Source organism: Lutra lutra, chromosome 5 (genome assembly GCF_902655055.1).
Source record: "Lutra lutra chromosome 5, mLutLut1.2, whole genome shotgun sequence".
Lineage (NCBI taxonomy): Eukaryota > Metazoa > Chordata > Mammalia > Carnivora > Mustelidae > Lutra > Lutra lutra.
Genome location: NC_062282.1, coordinates 152970000 through 152986946, shown reverse-complemented (window position 1 = coordinate 152986946; position 16947 = coordinate 152970000). Strand labels below are relative to the sequence as shown.

The following is a 16947-nucleotide window of genomic DNA, read 5'->3' as shown; positions in this document are numbered from 1 at the left end:
CTGTGACTTATTTACAAATACCTGCAGACCACGCTACAATTTTTAATGTCCAACAATGGAAGGAGTAAAAAGTAATGATTAAGCAGCAGTTCTTCTCATGAGAGTTGTTTCATCATAGATCAAGGATTCAAAACTCTCCAACAAAAAGACCCAACCTGACTGCCTACCCTAACCTGAGGCGTTTCAGAATATCTTCTTTTATAATACCGCTTTGAGCAATGACAAAATGCCTATTTGTTCAATTATTTCTTCTGTGTTAGAAGCTAGAACTGAGGTTTTACTAATCCTGAAGTACATTTTCTCCAGACTTAAGGGAGGCCTAGAAGATGTATAGCTAAGACACAGGATATTGTGATACAGCACAGCATTACAAAGTAGCTTTTTTGCTTATTAGAGAAAGACACTTTCTAAAAGTCAGAAAATCAATGTTTTATTCCTAAAGCTCTACCATATTTCTAACGGGTGCCGATGGTCACCTGCCACACACGCACCAGGTTGTCTGTGTAGCCAGCAAACAGAGTCTGCAAGGGAGAAAGGATAGCAACAGATCATGTCAGAGCCACAGAACGCTACATTTCTAGTAAGGATGGCCTTTCTTTTAAAATTCCTAGTCTTCTAACCACCAGGTTGTAAGTGGTATGTATTCTAGAGAAGGCAACGGCTAGTATATTAAGGAGTCATACTTTTGTAAAATGGTTAAGTCATCTAAGGTGTTAACTGAAGGCAGGTAATCACTGACTGCTATATCAATTTACCTTCCGATGTGGGAAGATGTACTCTATTCACTGACACAGCTAATCTGGTCCTCCCAAATCACCCTGGCAAATTTTGTCATTTTAACTTTATGTCAAAGATACACCAAGGACATAAAGGGAGAGAGAAATGGTAGAAGCCAAGTCACTTAGGGAGAGACCTACTTACCTGGCCATCAGCAGACCAGGCCAGAGAGGTACACTGAGGTGGCTCTGCCTTGCTGCTCGTACTGATAACTTCTTGCTTTAGTTCGTCTACAATGATCTTGCCTTCCAAGTCCTGAGGAAGAGGAAAAAAATCCGGATAAGGATAGACTCTACTACAGGCATCTCTGGGTGCAGGGCAGGAGGAAAGAGGCTGAGGATGTTGCTGAACAGCCTAAAAATGCACAGGACTGCCTCTCTTCCTCCCCTCCAGAACAACCTAGACCAACATGTCATTTATGCTGAGGTTGAGTAAGCTGTAATTTGCCATCCCTTTTAGCAGGCAAGTATCTGCCACCACTGTAAATTCCAATCATGGGAAGCTGTTAACTTGCTCTTCCTGGAGTTCCACTGATAGCCCCACGGTTCAAGAAGCCTGAATCCCATCCGTGACAAATCAGGAACTCACAACACTGCTAGGGCTCAGAGAATACAGCCAGGTGCTCAGCCTTAACTGTAGCCCACACTCACCCAGATCTTGATGCTGGGGCCCGTGGCAGCACAGAGCCAGTATCGGTTAGGACTGAAGCACAGGGCATTGATGATGTCCCCACCATCGAGTGTATAGAGGTGTTTGCCTTCGTTGAGATCCCACAGCATGGCCTGGCCATCCTGGGAAGAGAAGGGAGTGACCAAAGCAGTATGCAACCTATTCCAGATGTTAATGGTTTCAAAATTCCGTCACTCCCCCCAACAAATGTCCCCAAAGCTAATGATTCAAATACCAGTATTTACCTGAGTGCCCTTCCTTTAATCCAGGAAACCTCACCAACCCTGCAACATCCTGACAACTTCTAAGTAAACCACTACAATTAGTTCTGAAAACTGAAACCTCCTAATCAATAGCTTCAAAAAAATCAGCTTTACTGAAAACAATCTTTTTGTTTCAAAGAGTATGCCTTATTTATGTCATTTCTAGAAAGCAATCTTAAGAAATACTTATTCGTGGATTACTATCTCATTATTTTAAGTATTCTTTCTAAAACGCTGTCCCCCACTGAGTAGTAACTCCCAGTTCCTGAATACCTTCCCTCCAGAAGCGCAGAGGGATCCATCTGGAGAGACAGTTACAGTGTTCAGGTAGCCCGTGTGGCCGATGTGATTGGTTTTCAGCTTGCAGTTCGCCAAGTTCCATACCTAGGGTTTGGGACATTGGGGGGTAACAGGTGAAGACACTGGTTCTGAATCCACTGGGGTCAGGAGGGCTCAAGACAAAAAGGCACGGCACCTTATTTAAAAGCACTCAAGGACAGGGTGGCCATTTTTCATTCTATCAGTAACAAAAAGGTTCAAAGAATCTGGATCACCCAAGGACAATTAAGATTAAAAAAGATTAACAAATGTTCTGTGTTGTTTTATAAGGGACAATGGGCTTAATTAGCTACCTCAGAGCAAGTTATCAAAAACTAATGACCTGTATTTAGAAGACAGCAATAGGAAAAGCCAACTGAAGGACAAAGCTTTCAAAGTTAGAGCCTATGACCACCTGGGAGGCAGTGGGAGCACACTGTGGCTAGTAAAGGCCCTACACCCTGGTTCCACGCTCACCTTGACCAGCTTGTCCCAGCCACAGGAGACAATAATGGGATTGCTGCTATTGGGTGAGAATCGGACACAAGATACCCACTCCGAATGGCTTTCATCCTGCAAAGGACAGAAAAGAAATCAGGAGAAACTGTCTTGTCCCTATGAAACCAGAACCCCACCATGCCCCCTTCCCTCACTTACATGGAAAGTATTCATACCCCCAGAACCCAAACCTTAATATTAACAAAACTCCTTTAGAGTCCAGGCCAGGCTTGAAATCACCACATACTGCAAAAGTTAAGAGGAGAGAATCTTCAACACGTGCTTGCTGCATGTGCCTTCACGGTTACCTGGACAGTATATTTGCATACACCCAGAGTATTCCACAGCTTGATAGTTTTATCTCGGGAGCCAGAAACAATTTGCCGGTTGTCAGAGGAGAAGGCCACACTCAGCACATCCTTGGTATGTCCTACAAATCTGCGTGTGGTGGTACCCCTGAGGAGGAGGACTTGGTCAGTCTCTAAATGCCACAAACATCCTTCCACGTCACACTGTTTCCCTGGCCTTGTTCCTGTCTCACTGGGGCTGCCATTAATCACATGATCCTGGAAATGGGTCTGATCACAACAGGCATCCCTTCAGAATTGCAGGACATGTCCTCACTCCCACGTGGGGATTGGCTGACAATGTCATCTGTCATCACTGGGATCCTCCATTATGCCTGAAGATCCAAAGACTGAGCTCCCAAGCTAACCAGCTTCAAACACTCGCCTACTCCCAACCACAGTGTGTGGAAAAAGTGCTCAACCGCCCACTCCTAACAATTCTGCCTAACTAATTAAAACTAGCAAGGATGGAAACCTAACAACCCCAACCAGCTTCTCTATGTACTCTCTTGCCTCACAGTTCCCACGGTGAACCTCACTGTCCCTTGGAAACCACCTCCCAACAGCATCTACCTCATTTCTGCTCAGCTTTTTCCCACTGTCCCGGAGTTAAATGAGCAGCTACTTGCGTTGTGAGATCCCAGAGACGAAGGGTTCCATCCCAGGAGCCGGAGAGGGCAAACTGGCCATCTGAGGAGATGACTACATCACTGACAAAGTGGGAATGACCCCGAAGAGCACGCTGAGGGATGCCATAGTTTGTCTCATCCCTGGTCAGCTTCCACATGATGATGGTCTTATCTAGGGGAGGTTAAGAGAGAAACCCAGTGAGGAATCCCATAGCCACTTGCTGATAATCCAGGATCCCTCAAGGTCATTGCTGGACTCAAAAGATAACAAATTAAAGACACTCAAGGGCGGAGGAGAACCACAGGCTAAGAGCTGTTAGTAGTCAAGGGCAAGCGACTGGCTATTTAGAAAGGAGTCAAGCAGAACTAAATAATGCCACAAAAATTAAACTCAGGGGTGCAGAACTTGATTAGACTATGGATGCCCTCTTCTAATATTCGGATCAACTCACCATCTCTTTTGAGTCTGCTCTGAGGTCTAAACCATGAACACTGCCGCTTGAGTATGGGAAGACGAGCTATGGGATTCCTACAACTGCTGATGGAAAGCTGCCTTACACGCCGTGGGACCGGTTGCTTTCACTGAAACGTGTTAGGCTCAGCAAGATTTCCAATTAAGCGCCAAACATTATCCTGGCCCCAGACTACTTTTAATAGTGGGTGGGGTGGGGTGGAAGGCACGGGCCAGCAAGGAGATTGGAGTTACGACGTTCCCGTGGAGTCCATCCACTAGCCACTACGCACAGGGCCGGGCGGAAGCTCAGAAACAGCCTCTGGATCTCAGCACAGGCACTCAGATGGCATGTTGGGGTCATCACCGCCCCGCCCGACCCCGTAGGCTCCTGTGCACGCTCAGCCACACCTGCGAGAAGGTGGGCAAGAAAGAAAACCCAACCCTGCAATCCTCCTGCCAGCCACGAACTGATAGATCTCCATCTCGGCCAAGTGGGATGTCTCACGGGCTTGTCCGGGCTGAGGCCTAGGGCCGGGGCCGCATACCGCAACGCACACCCGAACCGAGTTTTCCAAGCAGCCAACTCGCGCGCCACTGACAACTCTAGGAGACGCGCGCAACCCCCCGACCCCTCAATCCTCTGCCCCGCACCTTAGCTCGTACCTCGAGAGGCGGACAGTATCATGTCCGGGAACTGGGGAGTCGTGGCGATCTGAGTCACCCAGCCGTTGTGGCCCTTGAGGGTGCCACGAAGTGTCATCTGCTCAGTCATGTTGGCGGGGAGTGCAGGTGTCGCCGAGGCGACAAGGATGGAGCTGGATAGTTCAGAGAGACTAGCAGCACAGCCGGTCCCGCCGCGGCCCTGCAGAGGAAAAGGGAGAAAAGGCCCCCGCCGGAACCGGAAATACCCGCCCGTTCGAACAAAAATGGCGGCCCCCGTCGTTCACTTCTGCTTAAGATGGCGGCGCCACGTAGGTTAAAGGGCGAGTTGAAATGACAAAACCTCATGGTCCTCTCTGCGACGCAACATAGTTTGGCAGTGTTATACAAAAACATGCTGAAACCAACTCTACCAAGTGTTTAAAAAGGCCCTCAAACGTCCACTGGGGATGGTGTGTAAGAAGCGGAAGAGCAGAAGTGCACTGCACGTTCCCGGAAGGATCGCCCGGCGCCTTCACTGCCCCCACGTGGCGCAGCGCGAGCACCGCCCTTTCCGCTTGCTGCTCGGCTTCATTTTGAGGTGAGAACTGCGAGGAAGGGTAAGCAATATGAAAAATGTAGTGCTCGGTTTTTAAAGTGCACTGCTCAGGTGAACTGTTAAACCCTGACGGGTTGCCATCGCAGAGGGCGGCTGCTCCCTCAGGAGGTTTTTGCTCCGAGGAAATTGGCTAAGCCACTCCCTGTCCGGAAGGAGTTAGTGCAGGCGGAGGTTCAGGCACGAATGGGTTACCGAGCGGAAAACCAGCGAGGAACGAAAAACTGGCTTGTGGGCTCCTTGTCGGCCACCCAGCTCTCGCCGGGGCAGGAGTGCGGAGAGCCGTCGCAGAAACAAAAAGGAGAGGAAAGGCCTCGGGGCTCTGACTTCTGGGGACTCGGGTGGAAAGCCGGCTTTGAGCCTCACCACCTCACAGAAAGGTCGGCGGGTCTGGGGGTCCAGGCGTATCCCCTCAGACTGGGAAGCAGTGGAACATGGCTCCCAGGCTGCTTACCGGCCTCCCGTATAACCGCATGGTACGTGAATATGTGGTGCCTCCCACTACCGCACATCCTTGCTGTTAAGAGACGATGCTGGCAGACGGCGCCCTTGTCACAATTTTTTTTTTTAAGGGGAAGATGCATAGACCAGAGTGATAGCAGTCGCTGTCATCTATGCAAAATAAGGAGGGGATTATACGTAAGTATTTATTTTCTGTTTGTAACACGTGTTAAGTTTCACATTTGTGAAAGGAGGTTGGAAATAATATTACCCACCAAAAATGGTGTTGCGGAGAGTAAATGAGTTAAGATAGGTAAAGTGCCCAGAACAATGTCTGGCAGAATGAATGCAGGCAAACTTAAACTCCCTAGCACCTTTTGGGTACCAGGTTCTGTTTTAAGTCTTGTGGGATACAGCTGTGATAAAGACGGTGAGGAGCTTGTTTTCTTGGAGTTTACATTTGCTGGGGTGAGCGGATAGGAGACTGAGAGGGAAATTGGAGCAACGAGAGAAAGGAGAAGTAGGAGACAGCCCTGTGGATATATGGGAAGATAAGATTTCATAAGAGAACTCGTATGGCAGGGGCGGGGGAGGGGAGAATGAGTCAGTGCCAAAAGTCCTGAGCTGGAGTGTGGGGGCTTCGGAATACCAAACAGTGAGATGGAGGTGAGGAGCAGTTGACAGAGGGCCAGCAGTCTTGGCGAAGGGCCATGGCTTCTCAGGGTGAGGTCCTGTGTTTCATGGGTCCCTGTTACCTGTCTCCATAACACCCCCAGTTAGCTGCCTTTTCTTTTTTCCAACACTGAACTCGAACTGGACCCCAACTCAACACCCATGATTTGTTTGTCCTGTGGTCTTGCTGTTCATAGCTCAGGTCGGTTGGGCGACCAACTCTGGGCGGTTGGGACAAATGGAGGGGTGAGAGATTTCATGCATTTTTCAGTGCAGATGCACAGCGCAAACACTCCCCTGGCTGTTGGCCTATATATGCAGAGGATTTGCTCTTAGTTCAAGAACACATGCATGTTCTTCATCTCCTACTCACACTCTAAAGAGATCATTGCTTAGTCATATCATGTGTCTCCCCCCCCCCCCCCCCCACCGCCCTGGAGAAATCTTATTTGGCTCTCTGTTTTCTTGAATTTTTTGAGGGAGCCCCTGTGGAATCAGCGTCCCTGAAGTAGGGTCAGTAGTACAGGTTTATTTTGTTTTGTTTGTCTGTCTGTCTGTCTACCTATCACAGAGAGCACAAGCAGGGGGAATGGCAGGCAGAGAGAGAAGCAGGCTCTGTGCTGAGAAAGAGCTCACGTGAGCCGAAGGCCGATGCTTAACCAACTGAGCCACCCAGGCATCCGCAGAAGTACAGGTTTAACATGAGCCTCCAGGTTTCTCAGGCTTGCTTAAACCGGTCAGTTCCCAGGCTAGCCCTGCCCTCCCCAGGCCCCTTCTGCGGGGGTGGGGGGTCAGGGAGGCCCTTCCCCAAGTCCTCCCCTCAGGCTGCCAATACCAGACCAAGATTTCTGTAGCTGTTTTTGGCCTCCAGCAATTCCTCGGGCCCCTCCCTACACCGACCTCTTTGAGACAGTTCTGGCAGCTCCCCCTCCTGCTGAGCCAAGGGAGGAATTCGGGTTTTGCCTTGGAGCCCACCAGCACCGATATGGCGGAGGAGAGGGAGAAATGGAATGTAGTAGACTTCCTGAACAACCAGACCACAGGATTGGGCTTTCTACCTTGAAGTTTCCCTGCAGTCACTGCCTGGCTTCTTTTCTCTTGGAGAGGATGCCGGCAAGCCATAAAACCACTGAAGGGCCTTCCTGAATGGAGGGAGGCCTGGCCCTGACTCTCAGGACACTTTGGTGTAGCTAGTGTAGAGATGGGGTGCAGCGGCAGCCTTCCCCTCAGCCCAAGTTGGAGTTGAGCCCCACACGTGCCTGTTTCCCTCTCGACCCCCTGGCTCCCTGCTAGGCATATGGGCCCACCTGGACTACTCTCTCCTCAAGCCTGGCCCCTTCCAGAGGGAGGACTAATCTCAGCGGCTGGATGCATTTTAGGAATAAGCTTCACACTTCCCACAACAGTCTGCTGCCTCTGTAGGCATCGGTGGGGGGCCTCAGGGCCTTTTCCTTCCAGGTGTCTTTGATCTGGCATCTTGAAGGTGGAAACCTGCTGGAGGGCCCCACCCAACCCTGGGAGAAATTGGGGAAAGTTACTCTGTCTAGTTGTTCTGCTCCTCAGGCCACCCCTCTATTAAATTCCCCACCCACTTCTGGTCCTGTCTCCTGGGCTGCCTGTTTTCTCCCATGCCCCCATTGGCACCACCTTCATTCGCCAGACAAGGTAAACAAAGGAGAAATTTCTAAGGATGCCTGTCTCACCATTCCTTTTCTGGTGGCAATCCCTAAGATTGACACAGCTGGAAGAAGTCCCTCTGGTTTCCCTGCTAGAGGCCTATGACCTCTCTTGTAGGAACAGAGGCCTCTATTCCCTCCTGCCAGCATTCAGGAGGTGAAAAAGGTCTTCCCTTCAATGAGGTGGTGAGGACTACTGTGGGAGATAGGGGAGGGGCTTGGGAAAGAGGTGTGGCCAAGACCAGAGGGCTTCTGTCAGCTAAAGCAAGTGGCTTCCCTTCATTTTGCTGTTCCTCCACAAATTGTGTGGTTGGCATTGGCATGCACCGTATTCCTTGTGGGTACACTGGCCCTCCGCTTCTCCATCTGTCAGTTCTCTCAGAACGCACACATTGTTCTGCCTGGAAGCCCACCATATCCCACCCTCACTTTTCTTCGTTAATCTAAGCTTCCTTGAGGTCTCAACTCAGGTTGCCGCCTCAAGGAAACCCTCTGTGACCTTCGAGTCTAGGTTAGGCTCCTTGTTTCCTGTCCTCATAGTGATGGTGTTTGGGGCCTTCATAGCTCTTAGCTCAGTTTGCTCTTATTTGAATCCCTCAGGGCTTTTTCTCGGTGCCCTGAGGTCAGGGACTGATGGTCTGTTTGGGCTGCTGCATCCTCTGGTAGAGGGTTTGGTTGTGGAAGATTCTAATCTTGGTGACTAGCCTCATAGGCTAAGTAGTTAAGGGCAGGTAGTTAAAGGGTGTTCCAGGCAGAGGGATCATCATGGGGAAGAGGTGTTAGAGTGGTTTGCATGCAGAGGTTTGGGAGATGGTTTCAAATGGAAAGGTGGGGGAGAGTGAAACCCAAGTTGGTTGGGGAGCCCCTATCAGGAAAGAGTTGATTAGAAAGGAATTTTGTCCTGAAGCCTCTAATTGTCTCTTTAGGATTGTCTAATCCCTCTCCTGCTTAGACTTGATTTTGCTGACAATCATTTGTTGTCAGAATGGAGGGCAGGTTGGAAGAGTAAGACTAGAAACAAGAATTTAGAAGCTGGACAGGAGGGTCTGTAAGGAGGGTCATGAGACTCCTATAAAAGGAGGCACTGAGGACTTTCCATTGGCTATATGAGTGATCAAGTCAACATCTCTAATCCATCTCTCTCCTCCCTATCCCACCTTCTTCACTCCAGAACCTAGAATTGGGCTCTGATTATAGAAACTGTTTTATGATTGAGGCCTAAAGAATTAAGCTCAAAAAGATTGGAAGGCAACATGGGAAGTTCTTTTCTTATTGTAGGTTCTATTCCATTCCTGGTGAGAGGTAGGGATGTGGTAAATCACTGCCAGGAACAGATGTTACAAAAAATCACCTATCATTTCTTTATGTGTCTTGATAAATATTTAGTGTCCACTTTAGGCAGAAATCTGAGGTCTAACAGTCCCCTAGAAAGCATCTAAGGCATTCTATTGGGTTTTCCCCGGGAGATGGGACTGTGGGATTCCCCAGGCCCTAGGTGCTTCAGCAGATATGCAGTCAGAGGTTGTGGAAGTGGGCATGATCCAGGCAGGTCTGGGCTGTAGTCCAGGCAGAATTATAAACATGCTAGGAGAAGGCAAGCCTCTGGCTTGTTAAAGGATTTAAAACACCATTAGGTGGTAGGGAGAAACAGAAACAGAAGGTGACCCAAGGTGTCTTTTTTCAGCTTTTTACCTGGAAGAGAATTTGGTAAGTAGGGTTGGGAGAATATGTTGAAATGGAACTTTGAGGCTGGCTGGCTGAAGAGAAGAGTCCTTCATGCTTATACTTGGGTTAAAGCGCCAGAGCTTGCTGAGAAATTCCATCCTTTGCTGGTGGGGGGAGAGAGAGAAATCTATGTGCTTAGGGAATGGCAGACAAAAAGGGGGTGTGACCTCCAGGGATCCTCTTGCAGGTGGCCTTGGTCTTTCATTTTTGTGGAACCCTGCTTTGGTACCAAGTGGAATTGTCAATCAAGTCTCTGATGAACTCTGCATCTGAGTCTTTTAGGATGGGGTAAAATATTAGGAAGGGCTAAGCTATGGAAGAATAAGAATAAGCCCCTCCCTGTTGTTTTAAGGCTGTTTTTAACTCAAATCTACTTAGGGCCATTTTCCTCCTCCTTTTGGAGGCATACAGGTGGGGAGAAGAGTAGTAACTTAGAGGGCCATTTGCTTCCTTCTTTGTTGGTCTACTGTCACATCTTCAACTTCTAACGTGCCAAGATAAGCTATTTCCCCCTGCCCAGAGTACTTATACTGCTCTAAGGACTCTGGTTTGTAGGCAAAGACTATGATTAAAAGTTAAATTTGTCACCACTTCTAGCTCTCACAGTCTCTTCCTTTTCAGCCCTGTTATTCCTAAAACCTTTAACTTCCTTTTTTTCTCATTATCACTGCCAGTACACTACTTTTCCTTCTAGGACTCCTTGATCTCTTTACCACCCTCTGTCAGGATCTGGGTGTGAGAGGAGAAAAGGGGAAGAACCCACTTACCTCCTTTAATGCTAGGTTTTGCCCCACATCCCATTGTCAAAATGTCAGGCACCAAATAAAACCTTATTTATTCTTATATTCCTCCTATTTTGAGGCCCCAGTCCTGGCTTTTTTTTTGGGGAAGAGGGTAACGCAGTTTGTATTTTACCTACTTCCTATTAGAGTTCTCCCCTGTCACATTTCTCACATGTGACCCACATGAATCACAAGTGGAACTGTTCAAGACCGTTTTAGTTAGGGGCGCCTGGGTGGCTCAGTGGGTTAAGTGTCTGCTTTTGGCTCAGGTAATGATCCCAGGGGTCTGGGATCGAGCCCCTCATCAAGCTATCTGCTCGGCTGGAAGCCTGTTTCTCCCTCCCTCTCTCCCGGTCTCTCTGCCTGCTTGTGATCTCTGTCAGAGATCTTACTTGTCAGAGATTAAATAAAATCTTAAAAAAAAAAAAAAAAAGACTGTTTTAGTCAGATTTTTAGAAAATACAAGAAGGCCTTCTTTTAAATATTTTCTTCCATGCTCCAAAATACCTTTGCGCCTACATCTCTTGATTGGGAAAAGAGTTGTCTCACTTCTTTTTCATCATCCCTTTGGACTTGCTTCTACTCCTGAGAGTCCTAGAAAGGATCAGAATTCAACCTGCCTTCTTTCTGTGGAACTATACAATTCATTGTGATTTGACAGCCGCTAGCCATGTATGGCTATTTCAAATTAATTAAAATTAAATAGAATTAAAAATTTAATTCCTGAGTTGGACTAGACACATTTCAAGAGCTCAAGCTCAAGGTAGCTATCAATACCTACTATGTCAAACAGCACAGACTCAGAACAATTCCACTGTTGCAAAGTCCTTTTAGACTTCATACAGTAGGCGGTCTTGTGTCCCCCTTTTTGTTATCCTGTTTTATCAGTTGATAAATATTTGTAATAACTTCACTGTTACAGGATAACTTTCTGGGGTGGGGGGTCAGGGATTGGGGGTGGGGAATAGCATAGAATCTCTAGGTCCTATAAAGATTTCTGGAGGCATGGCGTAGAGGCCAGAGGTTGATGGCCAGTGGCAGAAGAGACTAGGTTTTAAGGAAGTGCTTTAGGAGTTGATGTTATATTGTATTAATCCAGGGCCATACACAGCCAACAGGAGCAGACAGGTTCTGGTTTTATAAGTTCTGCATAATGGGGTGCCTGGGTGGCTCAGTGGGTTAAGCTGCTGCCTTCGGCTCAGGTCATGATCTTAGGGTCCTGGGATCGAGTCCCGCATCGGGCTCTGCTCGACAGGGAGCCTGCTTCTCTCTCTCTCTCTCTGCCTGCCTGCCTCTCTGTCTACTTGTGATTTCTCTCTGTCAAATAAATAATAAATAAAATCTTTAAAAAGAAAAAAAAATAAGTTCTGCATAATACTTAAAAACCAAAGCAAAAACGGGTCTCCTGGGTGGCTCAGTGGGTTAAGCCTCTGCCTTCTGCTCTGGTCATGATCTCAGGGTCCTGGGATCAGGCCCCACATTGGGCTCTCTGCTCAGTGGGGAGCCTGCTTTCCCCTTTCTTTCTCTACCTGCCTCTGCCTACTTGTGATCTCTGTCAAATAAATTAAAAAAAAAACAAACAAACCCCAAAACCAACAATCTGTCCTATGGCCCTGCTGAAACTGATGTTTGCTGAAGTGATTGCCTTATTAATCATTTCTAGATCTTCATTTCATATACTGCTTTATCTGTCATAGCCCTTGTTCTCCCAAATGGCAGTGACAGAGGCAGCTCTGGTTTAAAAAAAGGTTTGCTGACTCTGCCATCTGCTTGCCAAGAGCTGGAAGAAGTAGGAGTCATATTAGTTAATCTGCTAAGACTATGTTTAATAATGTTCTAACTAGGTAGAGCTATTCTTCCACTGAACACTTAAACACCTAGGTCAGTCACAGGCTATAGGGCATAAGTAAAGCTGGTAATGGCACATCTGTGATTTGACCACTTTCCCTGAGTAGAGACCATCAGTTCTCAACTAATGATTCTGCTTCTCTCTCCCCTCTCCGTAAGACATTTGGAAATGTTGGGAGACATTTGTGGTTTTCACAACTGGTGGAGGGGTGCTACTTACATCTGATGGTTAGAGTCCAGAGATGCTGCCAGGCATCCTACAGTGCACAGGACAGCCTCTCTCCCCCCAGAATAATTATCTTACTCAAAATGTCAATAGTGCTGAAGTTGAGAAACACTGGTCTAGATTATAGTGTGGATCAGTTCTTAAAGTCATGACTATTCATGAGGTCCAGACTCAGTGGGTAATAATTAAGGCTGGCAAGTGTCTATTAAATTGGGAAGGAAAAAAATAAGGAGTCAGTGGAACTGTGGTCTCCATAAAACTGAAGGGCAGGTATAACTGGAGGGTGTTTGACTACACTAGAAGGCTAAGAGCTAAAGTCATAGTGCAACTGGAGATGAGGACTTCAGATGTGTAGCAAGTCTGTATAAAGATGAGGTCCCAGGTACAGTCACAGGAGTAGCGAGGAGCAAGTTTAAACAGTCTGACTTGTGATACAGCAGTCAACAGCTGAACCTAGTAGGGAAAACATTCAATAAACAGATGAGTATCTGGTGAATATGGATATACTAGTTTTTCTCAACGTTTTTGTAACCCATAGCTCTACTTTTCATATACCTAAAAATCTCATACTCCCCCTCCTTCAGTGTTATTTAAAATTTCACAATTAAGTATTGTGACTAAAATTCAAAGCAACGGTAATTTTGGAAGCCAAAATTTATTCAGATGATGTGATAACCATGTCACTGTTAAGCCTTAACTTTTCTTTCCTGGGTGGTGTAGAAGATGTAACAAAACACAGGCTGCTTTAATAATATTCTGGTACTGTTTTCTCTCCAGAGCTAGATATACCCCCTCCCCCTCAGAAAGCTTTTAAGATGTAAAGAGAAAATGGAATAAATTCTTTTAATCTGTTTAGACATTTTACATCTCAGTTTCTCTAGAGTATTTATCTGGAAGTTTCTAGTCAAAACAATCAATCTTTGATTTCCACATACTCCTCCTGAAGTGCTGTCAGTGAGGACCAAGTATCAGTGAAAACATTTTTTCCAAAAGTTACCACAGGTAGGTTTTAAGAAAAACGTCAAGAACAATCACCCAAAATAGTTCTGGACATTTCATGCTTTTTTCTTGAAATAACATGAATCTAGTCCTTCAAATGGCCAAATTAGACATTTTTAGTACGAGTTTGCTATGTGTAGCTGGGTTTTTGGTAAGTTTTGCTTCAGGTATTTCAAAACAAGTGGGGATTGTTGGTGCTCACCTTCTGACATTTCACTGTCAATGTATTTTAGGCTGCAGTGCATTAAATTCTGCTGAAAGTTTTAATTTTTGAAATTTTAAAAGTACAGATTCTCTTTAGGTGGTATTCCAAAATCAGACATGTTGTTTTGCATTGGTGTTCCAAAATCATTCTGTCCACAAATTCAGCTGAATACAGTTCTTTGACAACCAAGGAACCTCAGTATGTAACAGAAAATACTCTTCAACAGGATTCTCAACAGATCTTCAAAAATCAAGGCAAACTGGGATCAAATCTACTGTTTTTCACAAAGGTTACACTGACAGCAAGGTGAAGATTTCCAGTAGATTATGGGCCAGCTGATGGAAGTTGATGCTTGGTGGTGATTGTTATAGTACATCTTAAACACAGTTTTCTTCAGTTTTGCCAAAAACCCAGATCTAAACACTACTGTAATGTATACCCTTATAATATTAAAACTTTCTTCCAACTCAGTTCATTTTGTACAGCTTCAAAAATACTGTCTTTAGTGGTCAAGTATTAGGCTTGTGAAACCAGCAGACTCACAGTTTTTAAAGCCTATTTTAAACATAAGCAAAGCACATTTTTATCAGTAGATTCTTCTCAACTAAGCAAAGAAGGATGAGCTGAAGTTTTTAAAACTTGAAGTTTGATATACTCAGTCATCAATCCAGAGTTAAGACTGCAGGAAGTAGATGAAGAAAGTCTGGAATTCCTCAATTTCCTCTTAAAGTTGCGGCAGCACTTGGAATGCAAGGCTTCAAAAGTTTCTCCATTTTTTTCTCCTTTGCAATTAAAAGGGCTATTTAATGTTGTGCTTTCATAGCCTTTGAAGATTGCTGTTAATATTCCAATACTGTCCAATCTTAAAGCTGCAGAGAATTGTGCTTTGCAGGATACTCCAATATTTTTATAGCGTAAATTTAACAGTGTTTGGCATGGTGTCACTGGCCAACATTTTCAGGTAACTCAACTGAAGAAGTTGACCCTATCTTCTGCGTCATAATGTGAATATATACTTCATAAAAGCCTCAAAAAAAATTTTGGCTGCCATCTTTAGCTACCTCAAAGGAGAAAACAGAAAAAGGAGTACTGATGATGGAAGCATCTGGTCCCTCTTGGAGAACGATGAGTGATTTTATTGGCGGCAGCTGGGTGGCAGAGCAATATAGGCATCCAGTTATGCCTGAACCCCAAAAAGTGAAATCTTTGTTCATTTCCTTTTTATACACCCATCTGCCGCCTAAAACCTGACACCATTTAATGGTGCCCTTGGTCAAATCTAAATGATCTTACTTTTCATAATCCTCTGATTCTAGCTTGAAGAGTCAAGATGAACTCTAACTTATGGGATGGACAAAATGGAAGATGTAAGTAAGTAAGCTTTCAGAGCTAAAAAGCCTCTTTTTATACAAAATTAAACTTTAAAAAAACATTGACCTCAAAACAATATAACTGTCTTGGATATGTTATAAAAATAGCAGTATAAATAGCACCATACCCACAGTGAACATATGTAGTTACCCAACCTGTCCAACTTCATTAATTATAGGCCTTACTCTGAACGCTTCTTGTTCTGTCTTTGTACTCCCACCAGCAAAGGAGTTCTTTCCAACTTTATTTCTTAAGAAATATTTTTTCTTTTAACATTACAATGCTAATTTTATAAACTATACAATTTTATAAACTATAACTCTCCCCATATCTGCAGCGCTAATAAAATTTGTGGAGGGAGAGAATGCCTTTCTCTCCTTTTCTAAAAATCACTGACTAGTCCTTGAGTCTATGAGTGACAACACCCTACTCAGTTCCTAAAACTAAAAAGCTTGCTTACCTCCAAAGTAGATAAAAAATGTGTTGAATTGGTAGCTGTCAAGAATACACTCTAACCAGAACTGTGAGAAGGGTAATGCATAATATTAAATAAACCATATACAAAAATAGTTTATTATGTTAACTATTGTTATGAGAGTTTATTCGGTAAAATTCTAAGTTATGCTCCTGTAATGTATATGTTGACCAATGAAAGGCAGTAACAAAACAATGTCATCAATTACTAAGTTTATACATACATAAAAAATTTTTACCTCTGGTATAATTCTATGTGTGGCAATACCACCTACCTAGATTGTGGTATGTGTTTGAAAATAAAAGTTAAATTTCCTTTTAAATACTCTATATATTTTGAAAGGGATTATCTCCAATTTGTTTTACTTGGTTTTGGTGTTTATATTTACTGGTATGCTTTATAAGTAACCCCTCAAGTTTCAAATGAGTATTCTCTGGCTTCCCAGGTTGAAAAGACCATCTCTCCTGTTTAAATTGGCTTTCAGTTAAAATTTTGGTTTCAGAATCCTTACAGAAAATTCTAACAGAGGACTGAAAAGTTACCTCCTTACATAAGTGGCAGTGTGCTAAAACCCAGAAGTATAGGTCATAGTTTCTCCTGGCAGCAACTTCTGTTACCCTGGGAAAAGCATGGTGCTAGGATTTGTCCGTAAAGTCAAGTTCATATGATGAAATTAGCAGTGATTTGTAGTTAAGATTTGTGTCTTATGTGTCCATTTACCAGTAACTGTAAGTTGAAGGGTAATGATAATAGCAAATATATGATGTCTTAGGACAGTGTTCTGGTTATGTTTTGACTGCAATCCAGAGTAAGCAATACATTTTACTCTCAAGACTAAGTATATACACGTGTACATATAAAAGTTTCAAAAGACAGTGTTTTCTTTAGTGTGTTCCATGCACTCTGATATTTTCTGTTTAATATTAAAGTAATGCTGGTCATGACCCATTTATTTTAAGACCCACTAATTGGTCAATCCCCATATTTTGGAAACCGCTACTCTAGGAGAACATGAGATATTTTATAAACTATAAAGCACGCCAAGATGTGAGCAGCTGCTAATATTCAGGACAAAACTTTCATGGGCCTGAGACATCCTCTCCTTCCTTGGGTACTGCTACGAGTCCCATTCACCTAGGCTTTTGGTAAGAAAGACAATACTCCAGCTGTCATTGAGACAACCCTGTAATACTCCGATCAGAAAGCAATGTATTAATCAAATCAGAACCCAAAGAAAAGACAACAAGCTAGAGGAAAATCAAAAAAAGCAGACATTTGTTCAGTGCTTTATGGTTTATAAAATACTTTCACATACAT

The 16947-nt window shown here is 44.8% G+C and overlaps 2 protein-coding genes, 1 long non-coding RNA gene and 2 other non-coding genes across 9 annotated transcripts in view; 1 reads left to right on the top strand and 4 right to left on the bottom strand.

The window, feature by feature from the left end:
• Positions 1-408: 408 nt before the first annotated feature.
• Positions 409-4841, bottom strand: RACK1 (receptor for activated C kinase 1). Its single transcript, XM_047729288.1, has 8 exons — positions 4619-4841; positions 3502-3673; positions 2834-2981; positions 2505-2600; positions 1983-2093; positions 1428-1568; positions 922-1032; positions 409-521 (listed from the first exon to the last, which is right to left on the bottom strand). The coding sequence occupies exons 1-8, from the start codon at positions 4725-4727 to the stop codon at positions 456-458; spliced, it is 954 nt and encodes a 317-aa protein (XP_047585244.1). The 5' UTR covers positions 4728-4841; the 3' UTR covers positions 409-455.
• On the bottom strand, positions 3119-3195 carry LOC125101448 (small nucleolar RNA SNORD96 family). Its single transcript, XR_007127848.1, has one exon. It is a non-coding gene; the product is annotated as a small nucleolar RNA SNORD96 family (small nucleolar RNA).
• On the bottom strand, positions 4258-4325 carry LOC125101457 (small nucleolar RNA SNORD95). The gene has a single exon (XR_007127855.1). It is a non-coding gene; the product is annotated as a small nucleolar RNA SNORD95 (small nucleolar RNA).
• Positions 4842-4979: 138 nt separating the features above from the next.
• The window catches only part of TRIM52 (tripartite motif containing 52), a 14470-nt gene continuing 2502 nt past the window's right edge, over positions 4980-16947 (bottom strand). Inside the window, exon 2 of one of the 5 annotated variants that reach the window (XM_047729286.1) lies at positions 4980-5822. In XM_047729286.1, the coding sequence (XP_047585242.1) occupies positions 5778-5822 (45 nt within the window). In that variant the 3' untranslated portion in view covers positions 4980-5777. Of the gene's footprint in view, positions 5823-12759; positions 14968-16947 lie in introns of those variants that run through there. The other 4 variants (XM_047729283.1, XM_047729287.1, XM_047729284.1 and 1 more) reach the window with 4 other exon arrangements.
• Positions 5711-16947, top strand: part of LOC125099815 (uncharacterized) — a 14298-nt gene continuing 3061 nt past the window's right edge. Inside the window, exons 1-2 of the long non-coding RNA XR_007127361.1 lie at positions 5711-5849; positions 15101-16947. The exon at positions 15101-16947 is cut by the window's right edge and continues 3061 nt beyond it. This is a non-coding gene — a long non-coding RNA (uncharacterized LOC125099815). The remainder of the gene's footprint in view (positions 5850-15100) is intronic.